The following is a 23,226-nucleotide window of genomic DNA, read 5'->3' on the forward strand; positions in this document are numbered from 1 at the left end:
TGCATGATTGCTTCTTGTTTGCTGTTCAGGAAAACAACGCTAGGATGTGGTTTGTTGCAGTTTTCCAACAGTGGCAGTGCTTTATTCTGGTTACAGCAGAGTAGGGTGTGGAATAAGAATGCTGTCAGTGTTTTGACCTTCATCAGGCTTTTAATTTACTGTGACGAGAGTAGTGCTCCTCATGAGATGATACGTACTGATAGCTCTCTCTATCTTATGTTTTAAGAGGTGGTGCAAGACAGCTGTTTCTAAGTAATGCAATACTTGCTTTTCTTTGCTGACATGTGAGGAAAATGGCACTATTTGGTGTGTGCAGACTGATGTCTCAAACTATAGCTTCTGCTTTCTTCTATTCATTTGGAAACACTGCTGGACAAAGAGTGACAGCTTGCCATTATTTCCCTGCACTATCTCACATACATAGGGATGACTGAAATGACTTTATCAGTGATTTATGATACTTGTCCTGATTAGTTTGTTAATTGGAAGATAATAGATTATCCTGTGAACAAAGTGCTGCTTTGCAAAGTATTCTTCTGTTAAGAACACAAAACCATACACCACATCATTGCACCTTATGCTCCACCAGCTCCACATCGAGCATCTTGAAAATGCAGGAGTTAATTTCTGGGAATTCAAGCTTCATTAACCTAGAAATAGTCAAGAAAGATCCTAACTTTATATGCTGGTGGTAAGGAGTGAGTAGCTCCTCCCTGTAAAGCAGAAATGCATTTGAAACTCCCAGTATGAGTCCCAGATCTACTGGGCAGCACAGCTAGGCCTTGTTTTCTTAATTTCCCAACTCCCTTCTCTTGTGTCTCTCTCTACAGGAGGGACCGAGCCTCACAACGTGCTCTTCTTTGGGTGCTGGGGATTTGACTTTGCATCCTCTCAGGCAAAGGAGGGAACCAAATGGGGGATTCAATGTGTGGGAAAGTGGGGAGTTTTAAGATAAGACATCACCTCTAATGCATAGGTACTTCAGGGCCAGGCAGTAGCTGGTTGCAGAATCAGCTATGGATTGAGACTGGGCTCTAGTTTCCACAGGAGTCCCACTCTAGATGCTGGGATCTTTCTCAGATTCAGTTGCAAGAGCTGACTTTTTTTAAACAGCTCATTTTGTCAGCTCTCCAGACTGAATGCTGGATTCCTCTGACAGTTTGTACATTAAATCTGAAAGAATTATCGAGCTCCAGTTTGAGGGAGCTGAACCCCAAACAAACAAACAAATCCCAACACCGCTCCCCCACCCCCCCAAACAGCTATGAGTCTCTTTAAAATAAGATGTACTAAGATGTTCTTTGTTCCTCCTTAAGTCTAATTTCTCCACCTGTGAATGCAGAATGATACAAGTTCATACATCATACATTGAAATGGAGATCTGTTCTTTGATGGTTACTCTTAGATCTTGAAAATTTTATTCTATGGGAAAAACTCTTATACTGAAAAAAAAAAAAAAAGGCAAAACAAACTTCTTGTTGGAAAATAAAACCCAAACTTTCTGAAATTATTTTTATTTCCACCCTGTGAACAATTTCAGAAAAATCCCTGGCAATAGAAGATACAAATAGCTCAGGCTCCTGATGTTGAGGAATGTAGGGATAGCTGCCTTTCAGTGTGAGAAAGTGGAATCTTGGTAGTAAAGCAGATGTACAACTGTCCAGAGATAATCTGCTCAAATACTTACAGTGGTTTAAACATCCTAAGGAAATCTTACTCCTAAAGAAAGTCTCTATTTGATCCCTTTGTCCTATTAGTATAACCTGACAGTATTTGGACTCCACCTGATGCTCCTGATGACACCATCTGTCTTGATGTAGTGGCCAAAACTCAGAATACAGATGTATAATTTGATTTCCCATAGCTAAGTGGAGTATTTATGAATAAATGTCATTGCATGGTTATTAAATCTCAGTTAGCAATAGCTTCTTGGAAAGGTAGGCTTAGTAATTCATCACATTTTGACATTTCAGTGGCTGCATCAATAAAAGGTGCTTTTCTATATCTAGAAACTATATCTGTAACTAAGAAGTCCTTTGTTCAGTCCATTCAAAGTTGTTCCATCGTGCAGCCCAACATCCTTGCAGACACACAGGGGTAGAGATTTCACATCCCCATGGGCCTTTATACTATTAAACAGAAATACAGATAAATTTTCCTTTTTTTGCTTAAGTGTTGTAGAAAGGTTACAGTTTGTCCCCAAAGTGTCAAATTGAGAAATCACATATTAAATATGATTAGATTAGTGTCATTGTGCATTTAAGCTCTTGCAGAAATTAATTTAACTTGTGCTGATGTTGCCATACACACTCAATGTACAAGGGTTAGTTTTGAGTATTCCCAAAACTGAGAGTCATGTCTCAGGAATGTGATAAATCAATAAATGTCTGTTTTATAAGTCTGCTGTTTCTTGTGATGGATAGCAAAAGGTGCTTTAAGTGTCAGCCCCCAACTGGCATGCAGTGAACGTACTGTCTTCTAATCTGGTCAGATAAACCCATCACAGGGTGGGATGCTCGAACTCCAAGGAGCTTAATTGTACTTTGCATCTGGATGTTGGCAAGGAACGCGCTGCATGCCTTTGTTAATGCTTTCGTGCTGAATCTCTGCCCCCACTTGCCAAGCCGCCTGTTGTCGTTTCTTCTTCTCTCCCTGGGGATCCCAGAGAGACAATTCTAAAGACTTCGGGTAAGACAAGGCTGTGTCATGATGGAGTCAGCTGTTGTGCCTCCATTTTAGTCATTCCTGCTACCTTATCTTTTAATACACATAGATACATACAGTTGCCTTCTGGAAGCCTTGTCATGTTTAATTGGCTTTTTTTTCCTGGACGCTGAACAAAGGTTTTAATTGGTGCTTTCCCCTCCTCCCCCCAGTTTTCACAGCTGCCCTCTGTGCATCTCAGAATGGTTTCCTGTGTGCAAAAGAGCTTTGTGATCCAGTGGAAGGATATTGTGTTGTAAGGAATACACATCTTATGTATTGAAACTAATTGCATATCCCAGATGATTTACCTTTAATGTCTGAGAACACCACAAAATGTCCCAGGCTGCTTCATTTTATCTTTGTAGTAATTTATCACAAGTTGGTCATGCATGCCTTGCTCCAGAGGCTCTCTGACGTGAAAACACTTAACTTGGATACAAGTCCAAAAGTAGCTCATTGTGTAGGAGCATACTCAAAGGCAGTGGCTAACACGGCATCAAACGCAACCAGACAACGGTGAAAGAATATTCCTGTCCAAGGCAGATGGAAAACACTAGTGTGTAGAAAGGCTGAGTGGTTTGGGAAATAGTCTTTAAGCACCAGGCAGTATGTGCTCTCTTTTATTTAATAAGCATATCCTCTAGCAATACTTACTTTTCAAAGCATCAGTTTACCATTATCATATTTGAGGACCAATTGCTTAGTTCTTTGCCAAAATTGATTGTGCCATTATGAAGTAGTGGAGAACACTACGGCAATAATGAAATTACACAGGGCATGAGATGAAGGCCTGAAATGAGTTTTCAAAGACCCCTTATTTTTGGCCTATTCTAACAAGGGAAAAGTTAGCCTTGGCAAACTGATTTTCTTTTACTGAAGAGCTTGTGTGGACTGTATTTGGATGTAATGGGAAAAAATGTAGTGAGGGCAAAACTGACTGTGTAAAGATGACTATGCCAATTAAGAATTTATCTTGTAGCTGGGTTCTCCCTAAAGATGATGCTTCACTGTTTTTGGAGGAGTTGACATCACATTCCTGAATCTGAATATTGGAACTGCATGAGATTGTCCTCGTGGTGTAACTGAGGAAGAAGCATCACTCACGATGGGAATTTCATCCTAAGAAGTGACAGAAGTCTTAGTGGAATTACCCTTGGTTGTGGCAGTGCCCAAATGGCTCTGGGCCAGGGGAAACTCTTACAGGGGAGTTTGCAGAAGTGAGGAGTTTCACAGAAAACTGACACCTGGCACAGTGATCTGTCCAGGTACAGAAATTCCTGCCAGACTTTACCTGTATATACTTGGATGATGTATCAGGTTAGATAACTTCCTTCCCTGTCATCCTGTGTGCCTCTTTCAGTGATTTCCTTCAAAAATCTGCTTTAAGGTATGAGCAAACAAAAGTTGCTGTGACACAAAGCAGAGCTGGAGCTGCACCTTATCAGCTACTCCAGAGGAAATGCCCATGGCACAGAGGAGCCTGTGGTACCATGAGGTGATTTACATTCCCATGAAAACCTCCCTGGGGATGTACAGACTGAAAACCAAGTGGCGAATGTTTTGTTTCTCTTGCCTAGTGCTGATAATCAGAGCACACTCTGCAGAACTGGACAGGTAGCTTTCAGCCTTCTCAGACCCTGGAAAGTGCGATACAAAGGCTTCCTTCCTGCTTGACAAGTGGTCACACCACTAAGCAATGACACAAAAGTTGAGTCCTCCTGCCTTAGGAGACACAAATACAGTACTTTGTTGGGAGTTTAGTCCCACCAAAGGTGATAAACAGTGACCAAGGCCTGCTCTTCAGCGGACTTCAGGCTGAACCAAGAGACAAGCTGTGCTGGTCAGGCCCAGCCCATTCTGCTTCTGTGTACGTCCACAGCCCTTGGCAGCTAAAGAACTTAAACAGCAGAGTGCAAGTTTAGATGGCACTTGAGTGCAGCATTACATCCACAACCTGGATGCAGACCCCTCAGTTCTGTCCACACCCTACTGGAGGTACGTATTTTATTGGATTGTACCCTTAGGTGTTGTTTCTAGTGGCATATTCATATGTGCACATATATATTGTTATATTGGCATTTAAAAGTATGATCTAAGTAAATGAGGTCTCTGTAGAGGGATGACTTGTCCAAGACTGACACCTACTGAGCCATACACAGTAGCAGGTAGCATTTTACAGCACCTGTATCGCAAGGCATGACTACAGCAGTTTAGTGTTAATATGCCTGTGGATCCCTGCAGAACAAAAGGCAGAACTCTGTGAAAATCAACAAGTCCATCTGCCTAGGGGAAAGGTGGTTTGAGGTCGATTCCTAGAGAGAAACGGAGCTAGTGGCTCCATTTCACAGGAAAACAGTTATCTGCTCTGCTTTACCTTCAACTTTCAAAGAAGTCCTTCTGCCCGAGGGTTAGCTGACGTCTCATTCTGCTGTTTTGCACAAGCAACAGCCACTTCAGAGCAAATTCAGGCAAATGCGAAACAGAGAATAACCCACTTAACCCTCAGCAAAATAAATTTAAAAGCAGTAAGGCAGGGGAAAGTCAATTTCCTCTTGATTTTTGTTTGTTTGCCTTTTTTTTTTTTTCTTTCCACAGCAGTTAGGTGGAACACTTAGTCTGAATCAACCAAAAGAGAAGGAAATAGATTTTGGTAAAAGTTGCTGGGGTTGTGGTCTGGTGAGGCTGAATTCACAATGGGTTCAAGTAGTGATATGTTACCATCACTCCTGAGAGACAGGTGAGAAAAGGGTAGATGAAATGCTTCTGCCAAAATAATAAAAGAAATGGAGAGACCTGGATGTTTCCAAAAGACAGGACCCTTGAAACCTGTCCTCAGATTTGTCTGATCTTTGACAAGACTGTAGCAAGAGCTTTCTTTTTTAAAAGACCACCTTTGGAAGCTGTTCAGGTCAGTTAAGATTAACTATGACCTAAAAACCTCTGACCATGATTTTATTTTTTATCAGTGACAGATATTTGCCTCACCAGCCATATGTGCAAAAAAAAAACCAACCTCAAAATAAAACAAAAAAACCCCACAAAACCCATTTATAAGATTCCTCAACTGTGAGACAGAAGGAGCTGCTATCTGAGTATGAGATGCCCTGGACCAGATGCTGGGGAAGAAAGCATTCCATGGAAGGAGACTGTACTGAAAAATAGCATTTGTCTTAATAATCATTATCCTTTTTACTTCAGTACATTCTTGTTTCTGCTGTGACATATATAGCCTTACTGAAAGGATAGCTCAGGGATGAGAATAGAAACACTCTTCCCAAGAATCCTGGTTTTCTTAGCTGTTTTTTCGCCTCTGCTTTGCCCTATTTCTTCCAGGCAGTCTTATCCCCCTTCCACAGCTACAGTGACCTTATCACCTCACTGCTGTGGAAAAGGGTGTAATCGGCTCTGCTTAGCAGCTCAGTGCTCCATGCCACGCAACCCCACATTAAGAGTGTCACGCAGCAAGAGCTGAGAGACTCCCCAAGGCACCAACTGGCATGGGAGACCTCTGCTCATTTCCCCAGTCACCTAATCAGTTGATATTATGCAGCCAAGAATGCAAAGTATCACTTTCCTTGCTAAAGGACACACTCCAAAATCTGCTGCAGTACATGGTCACTATGTGTTTTCTTTTGTTTAACATTAATGAAAAACATTTGTTACCAAAATGTATTTTATTCTTAACAGCGTAGTTAGAATGCTATGTGTATCCCCAATTAACATTTCATTTTCCTTTGCAGTCACAGGAAGTCATTTCATCTTGCTTCATCTGTCATTGGTCAGAGGCCATGAAATTTCACTTCAAGGTTTGTGAAAAACTGATCTTTACAAAAAGAGACATTTCTGACTAAAGAAAAGTCTCTGCTAAAATGAGCAAGAGGTCCAACATGAAATACATTTCAAATCTGGATCAGCACAAAAACTGTGTGGTTAACCGAATTAGGAAAACTAGAATATTTTTTTATGCCAGGTAGAGCAGATGATTTTAAAATTCCTCTTCAGCTTGCCTGGAGCGAGAGCATTTCAGTTCCAGCAGTCTCTTCACAGTGTCTCCAATTGTACGCTCACCATGCACCTTGTTATCTCGGGTGCGGATATTAACCGTTCCACTCGCCTTCTCCTTTTCACCAACCACTAGAAACAGTCAAGATCCAAAGGAATTAACATTTAGCAAGCTCTATTTTTTTTCCCCATTCCCTTAAACCTTAGGCATACTAAACAAAAACTTCTAAAAAGCTTACCAACCAACACATCAAATCCTTCTTTGCTCTCCTCCTAGCTCCCCCCACTTAGATCTGTAACAGCCAATAGCCTTATTTAATCTCACATAATTTAATAGGTTTTAGTATGTTATGAGCAGCAACTTAGGAAAATACGAGTAAAGAGAAAAATAAACTTAGGAAGTTCAGCTTGACTTCTTATTAGAGAGAACCACAAAGTCAAAATGAGAAATAAACATTATATACTCCGTGGGCAAAGATTAGAAAGACAACTTGATTGTAAATAACCAATAGCTATTTGTTTTCTTTACAGAGACAGCAAGACCGGAAAATCTCAAAGCTATTTTACTTCAGGATACAGATACCAAGATAATATATGTACGCCTCATTACTAACACAAATTCTATGTAATATACTTGGAGGTTACTACAGGACATTGTATTTCTGGTACCCAATCTACATTTAGTGGGACAAGTCTTTGAAATGATCTCTGAAAAATTACATGAGATTTTTCCCTGATAGTCTGTTCATTTGTTTGTGGTCTTGAAGATAAGTGCGGTTGTGTCTTATCTGCATCATATGCTTGAAGTTTCAAAGAACAAAAGAACTTTATCCATGATTCTACCGATTACTCCGAGGGTAAAGTTTCTCTGTCAAAGGCTACTACTGTAACACATTCTAGACTTTTCAGGGTCAATGCTAGAGCCTCAATTTACATGACACAACTAACATGGTGCTTCAAATCACATTCTTCAGTGTCAGTTTCTAATTGTCCCTGCATCACACACTCCTGGAATAGTCTTCTATGCATGCATGTATATCTTAGATGTACACTACAGCTGAATCCAGTGAAAATATGATACTTCTTTCGCTACGCTCCAAGTAAGAGCATTAATTGGCGGGGGTAGGGGGGGATGAAAAACTGTTTAAGAGTCTTGACAAAGGGTAAAGAGATTTCAGATACGTATTCATGTTGCTGACCAGAAGAAAGCCAAGACCTTTTTCTAAAGCAGCAGTAATGCCTTGAACCACAGTGATCTCCTTTCAGTGACAGACGTACAAGCCAGGAATGCCCATCGCGCAGGTAGGATGGAGACTCTCAGGAGCAAAATGACCTAAAACACTGATCACCACTCCGCCTTGCTCACATAAGATCAAATTACATAACCTATGGGAGAAAGTCAGCCAGGATAAGGTAAAAAATGCACCATACATTACCCAGAATAAAGTTATACTGTGCAAGCTGAGCATTTCTGATCTTCTTGTTCAGTGTGCACCCAGGATCTACATCAACATCTGCCATTAATCCAGCATCATGGAAGTGCTGTCTGACCTAGAAGAAAAAGTATTTGAAGTGTCACTACAGGATATTCATTACAATGAACTATTTATGACTTGTACACTTAAGCCAGTCAGGCTTATCTGACTCCTAAAACAAAGGCATCATCACTGGCTCAGGCGTTGGAGATGAGCCCAGCTAAAGAAATGGAAACAGGTCAGCTATCAGGCAAGTACATACACACTAAATAACTAAGTGGTGATGTGAGTATCTAATGTTTCTGGCTGAATAGTGATTTCAGTTTGATACCGTGAAAGGCAGCAGGATGGTGGAGCTTTCTGATCACTAATTTTTTTTTTTTTTTTTTTAACGTTGAGACTATTTTATTTATGTATAATGTGCTTGAAAGAAATATAGGAGAAGGTCTGCTGGATGTTAAATACTAAAAGATACATCTTCATCTTTCTGACTGCTTTTGCAAGATGCACATGGCCATGAATCTGAAGGGTAAGACAGCTTTTGAGCTACAGAGAAAAACTATGCTTTCCAAAACCAAAACCTTCATGAAGATCATAATTTGTTGTTTAGATACTCAAAATCTATTTCAAGCCCTCTTTAAGATAAATCTACAACTTCAGCAACTAATTGTCATTGTAATATAAAAATTATACAATGTAATATGCAAAGACTTATAGCATTAATCCCAGAGAAATGTTATACTATTAATAATTAAAAACCAAGCATCTCAACTAAATACAATATACTGAAAAAAATCCCCCAAACCATATACATCACCTTTTGAGCATACTCGTCACATGTTGGTCCCACTGGTACCACCATTACCTGCTGTGGGGACAGCCAGAGTGGCCTTCAATAAACAAACAAAACAAGTCAATGTAGCTTTCAGTATTCCTTTAGTACGAAAAATCCTCTTAACAGATAGGACTAAAAATCTACACAAGAGATTCATAAAGCCAGCTGCTTAGATTGGGTTCAGTGGCAGTGACAGCCCTACACCCGCTAGAATTTCTGTGCCAGAAATAACAGTCTAAAAGAATTGCAGTGTGGAGAAAAGTCCTTTTTGACCTGAAGATTCAAGTTGTGGTTTACAGCAGCCAACAAATCATAACTGAGTTGTTAAGTTTATGGCTAACTAATCATGGCAAAACATTTACTTTTGAGTCTTGTTATAAACAGAGAGGTCATCCCCACCAGGTATTATACTGCAGCAGGTAAAGGAGATGGCCTATATAAATGACTCATTGCAAGGCAGCCCACCTGCAGAAGTAAAGTTGACGGACGTACACCCTGGGCAGACAAGCTGTAGGCTCCACCTGTCTGAGTGGTATCATGTAGGGGCTACCATATCTAGAATTATTTAATATCTAAGGAAGGTGGTTCAGAAGGAATTGCCCTGTGGTGCACCTACAGCATGTCTCTGTAGCCAGCAAGCAGAACAAACCCTCTTGATTCTTGTATGCTTGGGGCTAATTTCTCTTCTACATAAAGTGCCCAAACTGGAATAATACATTTACTTTTCCATTTTACCATTTGCCTCCATAGTTTTCGGTTAGAATGGCGATCATCCTCTCCACAGATCCCAATATAGCTCGGTGAATGATGACGGGTCTTGTCTTGTCATTGCCATCATGGCTGTGAAGAAAGGTTTGTTTTGTTTTAAACCTAAGTTTTTTTTCTGGATGTAAACTGTGACAGGGAAGTCAGATTATATAGCAATTAAAACCACCAGCCTCTGTGCTTACCTGACAAAGGTAAGGTTAAATCTGACTGGCAGCTGGAAGTCAAGCTGGATTGTAGCACATTGGTGGTAGCGGCCAATGGCATCTTTAATCTGAATATCAATCTTAGAAAGAAAAAGACAGAAACTTTTACTATAGTTTAAGATACAAGCATCCCCTCTGAAAGAAAACTGTGTTAAGATGGAAGGTTTCACTCAATGCGGAGGAACTATTTGTGGTTTTAGACAACCTATTTTTACTCCAGCTACATGAGGATGTAAATGCAGGATCTGATGGAAAAAAAATGCTAGAACTAAGAACTGATTGAGCAAGGAAAGAGACATCAATTCAAGACACTTAATACCTCAGACTACTCTTTGTGAGTTTCAATCTGCATCTTTGATGGGCCTGTTCAGTAACACCTAAGTGCAACACCAGAACTGAACACGTCTCATCAAAAGTAAGATTCCCTCAACCTCGGAGTGGCAAACTTCACTCCATCATTAAGCAGTGTTTTAATACTTCATAATATAAATTCAGGGCATGAATGTAGGATGGGGAATCCTACTGTTATATAGTCCGCTCAGCAGTAGGGACCAAGTTAATCAATGACACTTGTTCTGACTATGAGTATCTACAGTCAAGCCTATTCTATCTATTGCTTCTTACACTTTAATCCTGAGTACTTACGATACAAATTACACAGAGAGGATACAAGTTACACAGAGAGACAGATATAAAACAGTAGATTTATGGTGTCCTGATCTTATTTATTTATCATGTTGCTCTCTTATTCATTTTTTTTCCAGTATGGCTATATGTTAGGGCTGTGTGCCCTTTTTAATTTATGTGTCAAACAAACAGATCAGTGTTTTATTAACTGAAGTTCTAAACGTCTTACAATTTTGCACTCAGAAGACAGAGTTTATCCATAGTTCAACTACTCACCAAAGACCTTCTATCAAAATAAAATTATTTACACCCTTTTTTAATTTCAAATCACGCAGTAAGCAGAGTAGAGAAAAAAATCAAGGGAGTTTAATGGTACCCTAGATGTAGACTGTAACTTAAAAATATAACTTTAACTAGCTTCCATTAAAACCAGTGCAAAATGCTACATTTGCTCACCTTTGACCAAAGTGTATTAGGAGCAAGTATAAAGTTAATTAAGGTTAACAAAGGTTCCTGTAGTTATTTGCCTTATTTCAAATCAACTGAGGAAACTACTATATCTTGTTTGCATTTCAGATTATGAATGATTAGCTGCTGTAACACATTCACATACAACCCATAAAATTAAATTGATTCAATAACTGTACAGAGAGAAATCAGAACCAGTTTACTAGATGACTGAATGTAGACAAATATAGCACAGACTTATTAGGGAAAGATTTATAAGTAATTCTGGAAGGCTTTCTGTCCTTACACTCAAGGTACCAGGAAATTTTCAGAAAGCTCTACTTAATCTGTGCAAACTGAAGAAAAAGCTTTAAAAAAAACCCCAAAAAACAAAAACCACCAAAACCCAACAACAACCTCCCCCACAAAACAACACCACCACAAAATCAATTCAATATACCAAAACTCACCAGCAACTCAACGCAACAAAACTGTGCCAGTAAAAGCAGCATTTTTCAAAAATCTGTTTTACCAGTAAGTCTATTTTTGTTTTTCTCATGACTTAAGATTCACCCAATGCCCAAATGATTATTTCTAATGCAGCAATTGCTGTGGTAATACAGATCTTACAGTGCCACCTTCTGTTCACGTCTCCCACAAAACCAATCAGCTCTGTTTAAACAGCAGACAAATAGCTGATACTTGTAAACTGAGTTTAATTAACAAAATGAGTGTTAAAGCTACATGTAAACCAGGAACACAAAGTAGTATTTCTTTTTCAAGCATGTCAGACTTTATGTATCTGGAAAACCACAAAATTTCAGCCACATAGCATCTTAAAATGGTAGTGAAAAACTATTAAAAAACATCTGTTCTTCCCCATCCCAGCTCTTAACAATCTCAGCTTGTACCAGGTTGTCTGTTTAAGAATAACTTTTATTCTACATCCTCCAGCCAAACCTAAACAGCACCAATTTAGAAATGCATGCTGACATTGAAAAATTTAGTTATAACATTAAGTTGGAAGGGAATGTACAGGACAATAAACGAAAAATAAAAGTTGCCTTTAACAAGAAGATAACAAATAAAACTCAAGAGCACCACCATACTATTTTCTACCCTTTGCTCATAATAAAATATGAGAAAAAAATCTTTATGTATTCACAGTGTCCCTCTGTATTTGTTTAATTAACTTAGAGCAAAATGTTAACTAAATGGAGATGTTGTCTTCGTCAGGTATCTATTTGAAGTAATTTGACAAACCTTCTGCACATGTCCAATATTTGTCTTTCTGGGGAATGTGACTTTTAGTATCACTTTGTAAACACACGAAGACTTTGATTTTTTTTCCTGTTCACCCACTGTACTGCAAAGAACAGTATTTGCATGCTACCTCTACTGCCACAATTACAGTAGTATCAATGGAAAGCAAGGAATTGTATAACTTTCATCTGCCTCTTCCAAACACAATTAAAAGCTTAACCCAGCTAGGGGTTAGCAACACACTTACCTTAGGTCCATAAAAAGCTCCATCACCAGGGTTTAACTCCCATTTCTCACCGAAGTCATTGAGGCTGTTTTCCAGTTGCTAGAGATGAAGGACACAAACTCAGTGTTTCTCAATAATTTGCCATCTTCCCTTATTACAGCATCAGGTCAGCCTGCTGCAGCCTGCTACTACAGATAAGCGACACTACCAGTTCTAAGTACTTCTCAGTTACTGCTACAACTCATTTATTGTCTGAAAAAGGAAAGTTTTGGAAAAGCTCTAGCTAAAAAAAAAAAAATAATTGTCCCAACTTAAACAAACAAAATTAATGCATTCATTTTGGAAGAGGCCAATCAAGCAGCATAACCTAAGATACAATAAATTTTTAGGCTAGATTTAAAGTTTGTAGGTAATATTGAGCAGGGATCCACCCTGATATACCTCATGTCTACACTTGTCCTATCTTCTGCTCAGCAATGCACCTCCAGGGGCTAAGCCCATCCTTTTAATCGTGAAAGCAACCTGGCTTTTGGAAGATGGCTGTAAGTCTTATTAAGTCATCTTACAGAGGCTAGCAGAATTGGTTCTCTTTTTTTCTTGTTCTTTTTTTTTTATTAATTATCAAAAAAATACAATGAGAGTGAGAAGGAGAGGTAATTTGATTCTGACAAGGAGATTACTTCTTTATGGAGAGTAAGCTATTTACAGCAGCCAGACTGTATTGAAGGCAGTTATTAAAGTTATATTGCTCACGTCCAGCTGTCACTGTACCTCCTAGAAGGCAATATATTCTTACAGGACTTCCAGCTGCAGCCTTGCTTTCATATAAAAAGTTAATAAAACTACTGTTTACCTTTTCAGCTTGATTCCACACTTCAATATCTCCCAGGTACTTTTCAGGACGAGTGGAGAGATTCAGTTTAAAGGAAAATCCGAAGACATCATACACAGTACGCAAGAACTGCAGACAACTCTTTATCTCTTCTTCAATCTTTATGAGAATAAAAATAAGGTCTCAAATACCGAAAAAACAGTTAATCTTATTTTAATACCTGATTTCATTTAACAGCAGCCCATACCTGTTCCATTGCACAGAATATGTGAGCATCGTCCTGCTGGAACCGACGCACTCGAGTGAGTCCTGTCAGAGCTCCTGACAGCTCATTGCGATGCAGAACACCAAAATCAGCCAACCGTAATGGCAGCTCACGCCATGATCTTGGACGATGATCAAACATAAGGCTGAAGGAAAAGTTTATTACTTGAAGCTCAGCCAGAATCAAAATTATGCAAAGAACAGTCAGTGAGAAGCAATCAGTACCTAAGCAGATGCCCATAATGCCAATGATTAATCAGAAAACAACCATCATTAATATCTAGTTTTATCATTAAAACAAATGCAGACTATCCTTTCACAGGAGGTAGGCTTTCCCCACCTCACTTAGAGAAGATAAAACAGCTCCTAAAGCTGAGCATTAAAACGTGAATGTCTAAATTGCCACAAAATTGTCAATGCCTCAGTATTTATTTTGGATATCCATGTTTTGTAGTACCAAGGTAAGCTTCATGTTTAAACTACAGTCACTGTAATGACAGAAAAATGACATTTCTCTGTGTCTCAAGTAAAGAGAGCACGTAGACAATAAGACTCATAATTACATCACTCCTGGCAGCATGTCACATCTGGATACCTGAAGATAGCAGTCTTTACAATTAAGCAGGCAAAATAAACGAGTAAAAGAAACAGGATTTCTTTTTTTTCAGCATCATCTTTGGTAAACTGGATTTGCTATGTATTTACCAGTGTCCTGGACAGTTCATAGGCTTCAGAGCAAAGATTTCTTTCTCCACTTCAAAGGAAAACATGTTGTCACTGTAATGCTGCCAGTGCCCAGAAGTCATCCACAGTTTGCTGTTGAAAACATTTGGAGTGACAACCTCCTGGAATCCACGTTTTCGATACTCAGTCTAAAACAACAGATCCGGTATATAAAATGACTAATAAAGCAAACAAAAGTAATGGTACTCAGCCTCAATTCTCTGCCATAAAATTATCCAAATAATGCCTCACGAAAGTCCATGACTTGAGGATGACAGGGGAAGAGAGAAGAGAAAGAGGAGAGAAAAATTCAAGTTGGACATGACAGAATAAATCCCTTCCACTACCACCACCCTTCCACCAAACAATTTCTCTGCAGTAGGCAAGAAGAACAAGTTTCCTCCCTGCAAGCACAGCAGCACACTCTTAATTATTCAAAGACACTTGACTGCAGTCCAAGCATAAAATAAGACTACAGACTCTACATATTACAACAGGAAGATCAGGGATTTTTTTTTCTACGCATAATTGCATAACAAATAGTTCTACAAGGCCAAATTTAATATGTTTATTGAAATAGATCAATTACATCAGTGCAACTGCTGTAGTGTGAACTTAGATGTTAAAGAATTCATACTATAAAGCATCATTATCACTGCTTTTACTGCAGGTATAAAATATTGATAAAAACAGAACTTAGCAGAGATTGTGACAAGATCACTTCAAAGAAACCAGGCTTCTTTGGTTCCGTGGCTTACAGAACCTCGAGATTAAACTAAGTTGAAATGAAGGACTGTTAATACTGTTATATGTAGCATCAAGCAATTTCCTCTATATGATTATTTCCAAAAGACATTACTTACCCGGATGAATTCAATTAATGTGTTATAAATGTAAGCTCCTTTCGGCAAGAAAAAACAGCTACCAGGGCTGAGCTCATGAAAGAAAAACAGTTCTTGGTCCTACAGAAAAATATATTAAAAATTTGGTATTTATACACCACACTTTTCACTTAACGTTCACAAATGAATTACTACTGACTAGGCGTCACTGAGAAGTTTTCAAAAAAAAAAAAAAAAGAAACACACCTAAAAAAAAATGCAATACCAATAGAACAACGCATTTTCACTAGTATTTATGTATCTACCAGTACTTATAGGGGAGATTGTTCAGTTTCCAATTTCATTACTGATGCTCCAAAACGTCACGTTTACGTGTAACTCCTAACTGTGCCCCCACAGTTCTTTGTACACTGACAAGTACTGTAGAGTTCTGATTCTGCAGCTCTCTAATTATTTGCACATGAACTGAATGTGTGAACTGCTGGATGCTGTTATGATCAACTGTGCACATGCTTGTAGTCTGCATACAGTTAACTCTTTTGTATATTTTCCTGATGTTCTAGCAGTAGACTTTGTAAGAGTGTTCAGAACTATCTATTACCTGACAGAAAACCAAAAAACAACAACAACAACAACATAGAAATGTATTACAGATTCGGAAATCATACAGAAGACCTGTGAGTGAATAGGCTGCAGCAAACTGCGTAGGAATAAGCATTGTCTGCAGACTGAATTTTTCACGTTTTGTTGACCAAAGTGTTCATGTGCTGTTCTGGCAGATCTGTGGAATAAGGATGTCATCGTGTTTAAAGCAGCAAAAAGTCAAAAAGTCTAAAGAGCAGTTATTTGCTTTAGGACTTTTGACAGTTTTCAAGAGAAAAGTATCTGATTTTGCAACTTGCTTGAAGGTACAATTGTGCCACATCTTGGTTGTGGCAGCAAGTATACGCTATCCGCAAGATGATTCTAGTTAAGGGGTTACATCCACACAATGTTTGTGAAGTACATAACCAGAAAAACTGTCTCACCCGCCCAATTTTTCTGTGATCTCTGTTTTTAGCCTCCTCCTGAAATTTCTCCCATTCCTTCAACATTTTTGCATCTGGGAAAGATATTCCGTAGATCCGCTGGAGGGATTCCATATCAGCCTTACCTTCCCAATAGGTAGAAGAATTCTGCATGCAAAAAATAAATGAAACACTGAAAAAAAGGAAGAACCTCCATATTTTACTACTACTACCTGCTATGAAAAGGCATGCAAGTATTAATAAACCACTATACCTAATGTATGACAACTAAAGCATAGGGAGAGATTTAATCTTAAATTCAGAGAAAAATCCAGAAACAACAGGTGAACACAGTACGTAAAAATAGTTTCATGCTCTCTTGTGCTTTTTTAAGCCTATTTTCTCTCTTTGTAGCTATCCTATTCCAACTGTTTATTCACACTCAGCTATACTAATCAGCTCAGAAAAAACTATAAACTCCGATAGCGTTCAGCTGAGCCTTAAGCCACATTCATGTTTCTATCTGTGTTGGAAGTGCAGGTCCTGCACACATAGCTGGGCTTCACACTATCTAAATATCATTCTAGCACACAACCTTTTCCCAATTTGTTACACTCAGTTTTTGGCCAGGTTGACCATTTCATGGTACATTCCTGGATAAGCCATCACCATGTTGCTCAAAGACAGCGACATGTTTCCAGTGAAAACATTTGTCTAAGGCAGTTTCAGCACTTACCTTATGAATTTTTATGGTTTTTATCTTGCCAGTATGTCTGACATGAGGCCCTCTGCATAAATCTATCAAGGGACCACACCTAAGAATAGGAAAACAATAATTTAGTATACTTCATCCTAGAAAGACATATCCAGTAATATTATGACACATGCATAATTACCTGTATACTGTTGTAGTTGGAGTATTGACCTTCTCATTCAGGATACGACACTTGAATTTATTATACTGAGAAGAAAAGCAGCACACAAATTTGTTAACTCCTTGTTAAGCAAGAGAACTGGCCAGCAGTTTAAATTATTTGCAAACCTGATGTTATACTGCATCAAAAGAGGGTTATAAGACAGATAGTTAAGCAGTGGAGCAAGCTGCCTAGAGAGCAGGTTGTGCAGTCTCCACCCTTCAATATTTGAAGGCCCAAGTGGAAAAGCCCTCAAAAACCTTGCCTGACTTCAGTGTTGACCCCATGCCCTCTGCATGAAATGGGACTGGAGACCTGTGGAGGTACCTTCCAACCTGAATGACACTGTGATTCTCCTCATGTCCTGACAGTGTAAACCGAGTAATGCCTATCTCAGGAATGCCAGAAAATCATTTGCAGCTAGGTACTAAAGAGAAAGGATCAGCTTTCAGTTTTGCTTGGACTTTCTCTGAAGTCCTCATTCTTAAAAATGTTTTATGAAGCTTTCTGAATGCACTGGCACATGCGGTTGTAGTATCACCACAGCATTTTACTAACAGACAATACAATACAGGCATATAACGTAACTGCACGTAATATATTGCAAATTTACATCTGTCAGAAATAAATGAAGAATGTGGCTTCAAAGGTTTTGCCAATATCACTCAGGGGAAGAAAGCACATTCCCGAGAAACTAAGAATTACACCTTCCCTCACTTTTTCTGTTAAGTATCACAAATGAGCTTACAAGAACATGTCACCTTGAAAAGTTAGTTTGATAGACCTTCCTGTGGCTAAGTTACAAATACTTGAAGAATAACTGCAAAATGCTAGAAACAACCTTTTAAAACAGCCTACCTTAAACATTTCAAGCAGTGTTTCCTTCTTAACTTCCAGTCTTTCAAAGACTTGTTTTTCCTTCATTATCTTTTTGCATAAAGTTTCCAAAGCAGAGAAGTCATTACTTGATACACCCCTAAAATAAACACGCAAAAAGTGAATCATTCTTGCTTTCACTTGCAATTTCTGATTCAGTTCCAATGCAGTAGCTTTTGGGTGGGACACACTGCAAAGAACAAAGCAGTCTGTGGATGACTTTGCTCCAGAAACAAGCAGATGACAGAAACTTTGCTGTGACTGCCACCCCCTACTACTAAGAAAGAAAAATACAAAACCTACCCTTCCTCAAGGAACATGTCATAATAAAATCCATTTTCTATTGGCGGGCCATAGCACAAACAGCCACCATAGATTCGCTCCATTGCTTCACCCATTATGTGAGCACTTGAGTGCCAGTATACCTAGTGGAAGTAGAAAAAGAGAGGATCAGTTTGAACAGGCATATTGCATTTCTCAGTATTTTACTGAAAACATTTTCTGACACACCTGCTTTTGAGGATACTTGATGCAGATTCCACATTAGCACAGTCTACAAAACAGAAAGAACCTGCCCAGCACCACTCTTATCATAAGCACCAATAATTCTGAGAGGTAACACTGGAAAATTGTTTACAGTGTGGCAGCAAATAATTCTTATTTTCAACTATTGTTGAAATGATTCAGTTATTGTCAAGAAGTCAGGAAACTGATTCAGAAATTTTTCTTTCTATGAACTTCCATCAGCTCTGCATAAAGACCAAAAGGTGCACTTTCAATATAAGGCTGTGGTCCTAATCCAAACATTTTATGCACGGGAAATCCTTCACTGAAGCAGAACAGCCCATGAAGTTAAAAATTACACTCCTTCTTATTATATACCTGAAGTTTTCACAAATTAAAACCAAATCTATAGGACTTTATCTGCTTTTATTTGTACAGAGAAGAAAACATAAATCTCACAGGAACCATCATTTAACCAACATGAAAACCCTAATTTGAATGCAAGCCCTCTGTGATTAATTTGACTGACAGGTTCTTGTACCAGATAACTTCTTCTAAAGACAGTATTCATAAATGTACTGGATATCCACATTTATCTGAATGAGTAGCCAAAACAAAGTATGCACTTCTGCAAGTACAAAGTAAGAGCAACCTACTCAGTAATTTTATGATTGTATATAAACAGTACTTTTGTACTCAGTATTGTTTTCAAAGTCAGTGTTGAAAAGATCGTTTCAAAAGACCAACTTTACATTAACATGAAGGTTGCAAATATAAAATTTTAACGAGAACAGATGACATAAACTACAGCAACTGCTAGAAGACTTGTACAAATACACAGCAGAAAGTGCATTATCTGCAGTGCCACAACTCCCTTGTAAGGAACTATTAGAAAATGCAGATGTACCTACACAGCAAACCTGTTCCCTCTTCATATTCTTACCACAGTCAAGAAACAAACAACTCCTTGAGGCTTAGTTTAATGCAAATCCAAGGGCAAACAAATTTTGGTAGAAGATACTCACTGCTTGAGCCTCTTCATCTTCAAACTTAAGCAGCTCCAGGGTGCAATCCTCCTCCAAAGGACGGTCTAGATCCCAAACCATCTTGTTCACTTTAGCAATAACAGTGTTGTCAGCTAAGCCCTGACTACAGAATAAATATATGGCATATAATCTTCTGAAACCAGCAAGCAGAAGTTCCCCAAATTTGCCCTCCACATTGAATAATATTTTCAGGAGTGCTCAGAGTGGATACAGTGTCATATACAAATTTCAAATAAAAGAGTGGTTTAGCCAGTTTTGAACATTTACAAAAATCCTACTCAGACCTCAGAGCTGAGGGAAGAAAACTGTGCTGTATACTCAACATTCATACATTCATTAACGCATAAGACTTAGAGGCAGCCACCTCAAAGTACTAACCTGACTTGAAAATCCTATTGCAATAAAAGACAGAGCTTCTCTTTTAAAAATTAATAGCATTTCTGAGGTAGTAACTTTACAGTTTTGTTTCCACCATGCAAACATGCTTTCCCTGATCCCAAATCACAAAAGCAAAACCAGTTCCAATGACAAGGCACCTAACCATGGAAAAAAATGGCATTTCACCTCTAAGAATCACCCAGTTTTTGCAATTTTAACTTAGGGTGTCCAATGTGCATTGCTCGTATCTATTCCACAGCTAGTTTGAGTAACCTTGAGATGTGCAACGCTCTTTTTGATGAGTATCTCTCATGAAGTAAAAACACAGTGAAGTGAAAGATACTCATACTGTTAACTCTCTCTGTAATCAAATGAAACATCACCCAGCAGTCATCTTCCCCAGGTTGATGCAAACCAGTTTGCAGGTGCTAACATCAAATCTGATTAAATTTATTACCAAACTAGTCCTTAATGCAAGGACAATACTTGTCGTGAAAAATCTCCAAGTAATGTGTGTCTATAATATGTCAATTATATTCTTATATCATTCTAGAAGCTGTACCTTCCTAAAGCAAAAAAAATTACACTACAAAACTAGAACCTTATTGGTTACCTCCACCTTGAGATAAATTACTACGAGAGAGGTTGTACATTAGCCGTACCCTCATAGCCACAACCTGCAGACATAGAGCTGTAAAAGAATGATCGAGTGTATCACAAAATAGAATCATACCTAATTCCACAAGCGATTTGATAAGGAGTAGTCTTCCAGGATTCAGCATCAACCTGCTTGCCATCAGGTAATGTAACTTTGATGGGTTTACTATCATTTGCAGCTCTTTCTGCAAGGAGTGCGTCATGTTCAGCTTTAAGTTTATTGTACATCTCTAAACGCTCATTGATAAATTCAGGCCAGGGATTCAGCTATTCATAACGAATAAAGAGAAAGGGGAAAAAAAATGGATTAATATTAGAGTAATCTAAAATCACATTATGTCAAGAATGCAAACAGAATGGCTATACTTCTCACAAACAGCTATGTGACCATATATGTGCTGCATCTAGCAAATAATCATTGTTATTAAAGATTAATTATATAGTAATAACACTTCAGCTTCATGCAAATTACTACTTTGAAGCATAGCACTGTGTATATTTTTTTTAAATAAGCTACACCTATGTTAATAAGCTACTACATAGCTTATTAAATACCTATTTAATAAGCTCCACAAGGACAAAAATCAATTTGAAGAGGCTGTAGAAGTTCCAGCACAAAACCAGATTTTTCTTATTAAGTCAAAAGACTGAGGGAGCACCTCTACTCCGTGCCACCTGGACAGGACCTGACTCCAGTCTACGCATCATACAATGACATCAGGACCATCATCTTGGTCATAACCAAGGTTATACAGCCATGTTGCTGGTTCAGGATTAGCGCTGGCACCCTGTGCAGTCTGAGGGATCTGTGTCATGTCACCATGAAAACAGAACACACAGCGCACCTTGCACAGGCGCTCCCCAGCCCAGAGCCCCGCTGCCAACCTCCTGCTGCACACAGAGACACTGTGAAAAGAGCAACCGCGGCCATCAGAGCCGCTCTCCCATTACACCAATAGCATAGAATCATTGTGTTTGAAAGAGGCCCTTAAGATCATTGATTCCAACCATAACCTAACACTGGCACTAAACCATGTCCCTAAGATCCTCATCTACACGTCTTTTAAACACCTCTAGGGATGGTGACTCCTGTTTCAACGCCTGACAACCCTTTCCATGAAGAAATTTTAATTAACACTGAATCTAAACTTCCCCTGGTGCAACTTGAGGTTATTTCCTCCCATCCTGTCACTTGCTACTTCAAATAAGAGACCATATAACTTGGTGTAAATAGCAACAAAGTCACTTCGTGGCAAACTTCAGTGAAACAAGGCACAGGGGGGAAAGGAGCAACTGTAACATCAGAAAGTCCCTCAGAAGGATGCACTGCAGCAGTACACAGCACAACACCCATCAGACCGCATCTTTCCAGCCCCATGGCCCACGACTGCTCACCTCTGTCCGCCCTCCGTCGCCGGCCCCTTCCTTCATCTTCTTCTTTCCGCAGTCTGCCTTTTTTTCTTCCCCAGCATTTACCTGAGGAGGGCGAGCACCATTTCCTCACTCTCCAGCAGTCGCTCACACCTAAGCCGCTTTAACACCCCTGCCCCGCAGCCCCACACACCAGGAAAAAGACCTGACCCCTTGGCCCCAGGGAACGCCAGCCCAGCTCCCTGCTCTTTTCCCTTCGGGTAAATCCCACCACCTTCCGACCCTGCTCCGCCGCGGCTGGGGAAACCCCTAGTGCGGGGCGGGGAGAGGCCTAGCGCCCTCCCGCTGCCCACGCTGTCCCGTCGGCCGCGCTGCTCGCTCTCCGAGTCTGGCAAGGACGCAGGGGTCGCCGCACCGCAGGACACCCCCCGGCCCGCGGGGAGCAGGAGAGCCGGTGCTCTCGCACGGCCGGCCGGCGCTGCCGGGCCCACCTGGCTGTCGGCGCCCGCCATTGCCTCGCACAGACCGGCCCGGCGCAGCAGGGAAGGGGCGGGAGCGGCCCCGCGCAGGCGCCTCCCGGCCGCCGCAGCTGATGCAACTCTGGGCGGCCGCTCCGAGCCGGCCCAGGCCGGGACCATGCGGGGTGCTGGCCGCGCACGGGGGTGTGTGGGCGGCACGGGGGGAGTAAGGCTGCCGGTGAGGGGCCCGGCAGCTCAACATGGCGGAGCCCCTGCTGGCACCGGCGAGGGCGGGGAGCAGCGCCGGGGCCCGTGTCCCACCAGCCCTGCTCCCCGCGCCCCTGCAGGGACAAATGTAACCAGCCTTTCCCCGCCGGCGGGGATGTCGGCCCCGCGGAGGTGGCAAGGGGCTGAGTGGTGGTGTGGCACTCAGGGAGGCCTGGCTACCTTTCCATGACGCAGGAGATTCAGTCACGAGTGTGTTAGCAAAAAGGACACATAACCACGGATGTAGTTATATGCGGTGCTTTTATTCCAGCGCTGGGAAACCAGGGGTTCGCACCCAAAGCTGGCTTCAACCACTGATTCAAAGTCCACTACATTTATACAACTTAGTTACAGACATATTCATCACAACTCTTAACAACCATTAGCATATTCCACACCTATTCTAACACAAACTGTCTATCTAAGCGATGCTAAGTAACATTCGCGTGTTTATCAGTTATTTCTAAGTTACCTGTTTTAAGAGAATATGTCATAAATCTATGTCAATTTGAAGAATAGGGTATGGTTATATAAG

The 23,226-nt window shown here is 40.1% G+C and overlaps 1 protein-coding gene across 2 annotated transcripts; it reads right to left on the reverse strand.

The window, feature by feature from the left end:
* Positions 1 to 6,415: 6,415 nt before the first annotated feature.
* TARS1 (threonyl-tRNA synthetase 1) lies at positions 6,416 to 22,498 on the reverse strand. 2 transcript variants are annotated; one of them, XM_080362294.1, is made up of 19 exons: positions 22,458 to 22,498; positions 21,991 to 22,071; positions 20,672 to 20,862; positions 19,540 to 19,663; positions 18,314 to 18,435; positions 17,993 to 18,098; positions 17,117 to 17,181; positions 16,957 to 17,035; positions 16,242 to 16,388; positions 15,235 to 15,333; positions 14,354 to 14,520; positions 13,632 to 13,794; positions 13,406 to 13,543; positions 12,574 to 12,651; positions 9,969 to 10,069; positions 9,754 to 9,858; positions 9,001 to 9,073; positions 8,145 to 8,259; positions 6,416 to 6,840 (listed from the first exon to the last, which is right to left on the reverse strand). In XM_080362294.1, exons 1-19 carry the CDS (start codon positions 22,476 to 22,478, stop codon positions 6,692 to 6,694), a joined length of 2,124 nt encoding a protein of 707 aa, XP_080218420.1. In that variant the 5' UTR covers positions 22,479 to 22,498; the 3' UTR covers positions 6,416 to 6,691. The 2 variants fall into 2 exon arrangements, with proteins under 2 accessions (XP_080218420.1, XP_080218419.1); XM_080362293.1 differs by having other exon boundaries at positions 17,993 to 18,110.
* Positions 22,499 to 23,226: the final 728 nt, after the last annotated feature.

Source organism: Nesoenas mayeri (assembly GCF_963082525.1).
Source record: "Nesoenas mayeri genome assembly, chromosome: Z".
Classification (NCBI taxonomy): Eukaryota; Metazoa; Chordata; class Aves; order Columbiformes; family Columbidae; genus Nesoenas; species Nesoenas mayeri.

Coding starts and splice junctions, on each gene's coding strand:
- TARS1 (XM_080362293.1), bottom strand. CDS start 22,478: ATGGCGGGCGCCGACAGCCAG. Junction 15,334..16,241: donor ATCACAGAAAAATTGGGCGG/GTGAGACAGTTT, acceptor ATTTTTCTGTAG/GACCAAGAACTGTTTTTCTT. Junction 9,859..9,968: donor TTTAACCTTACCTTTGTCAG/GTAAGCACAGAG, acceptor CTTTCTTCACAG/CCATGATGGCAATGACAAGA.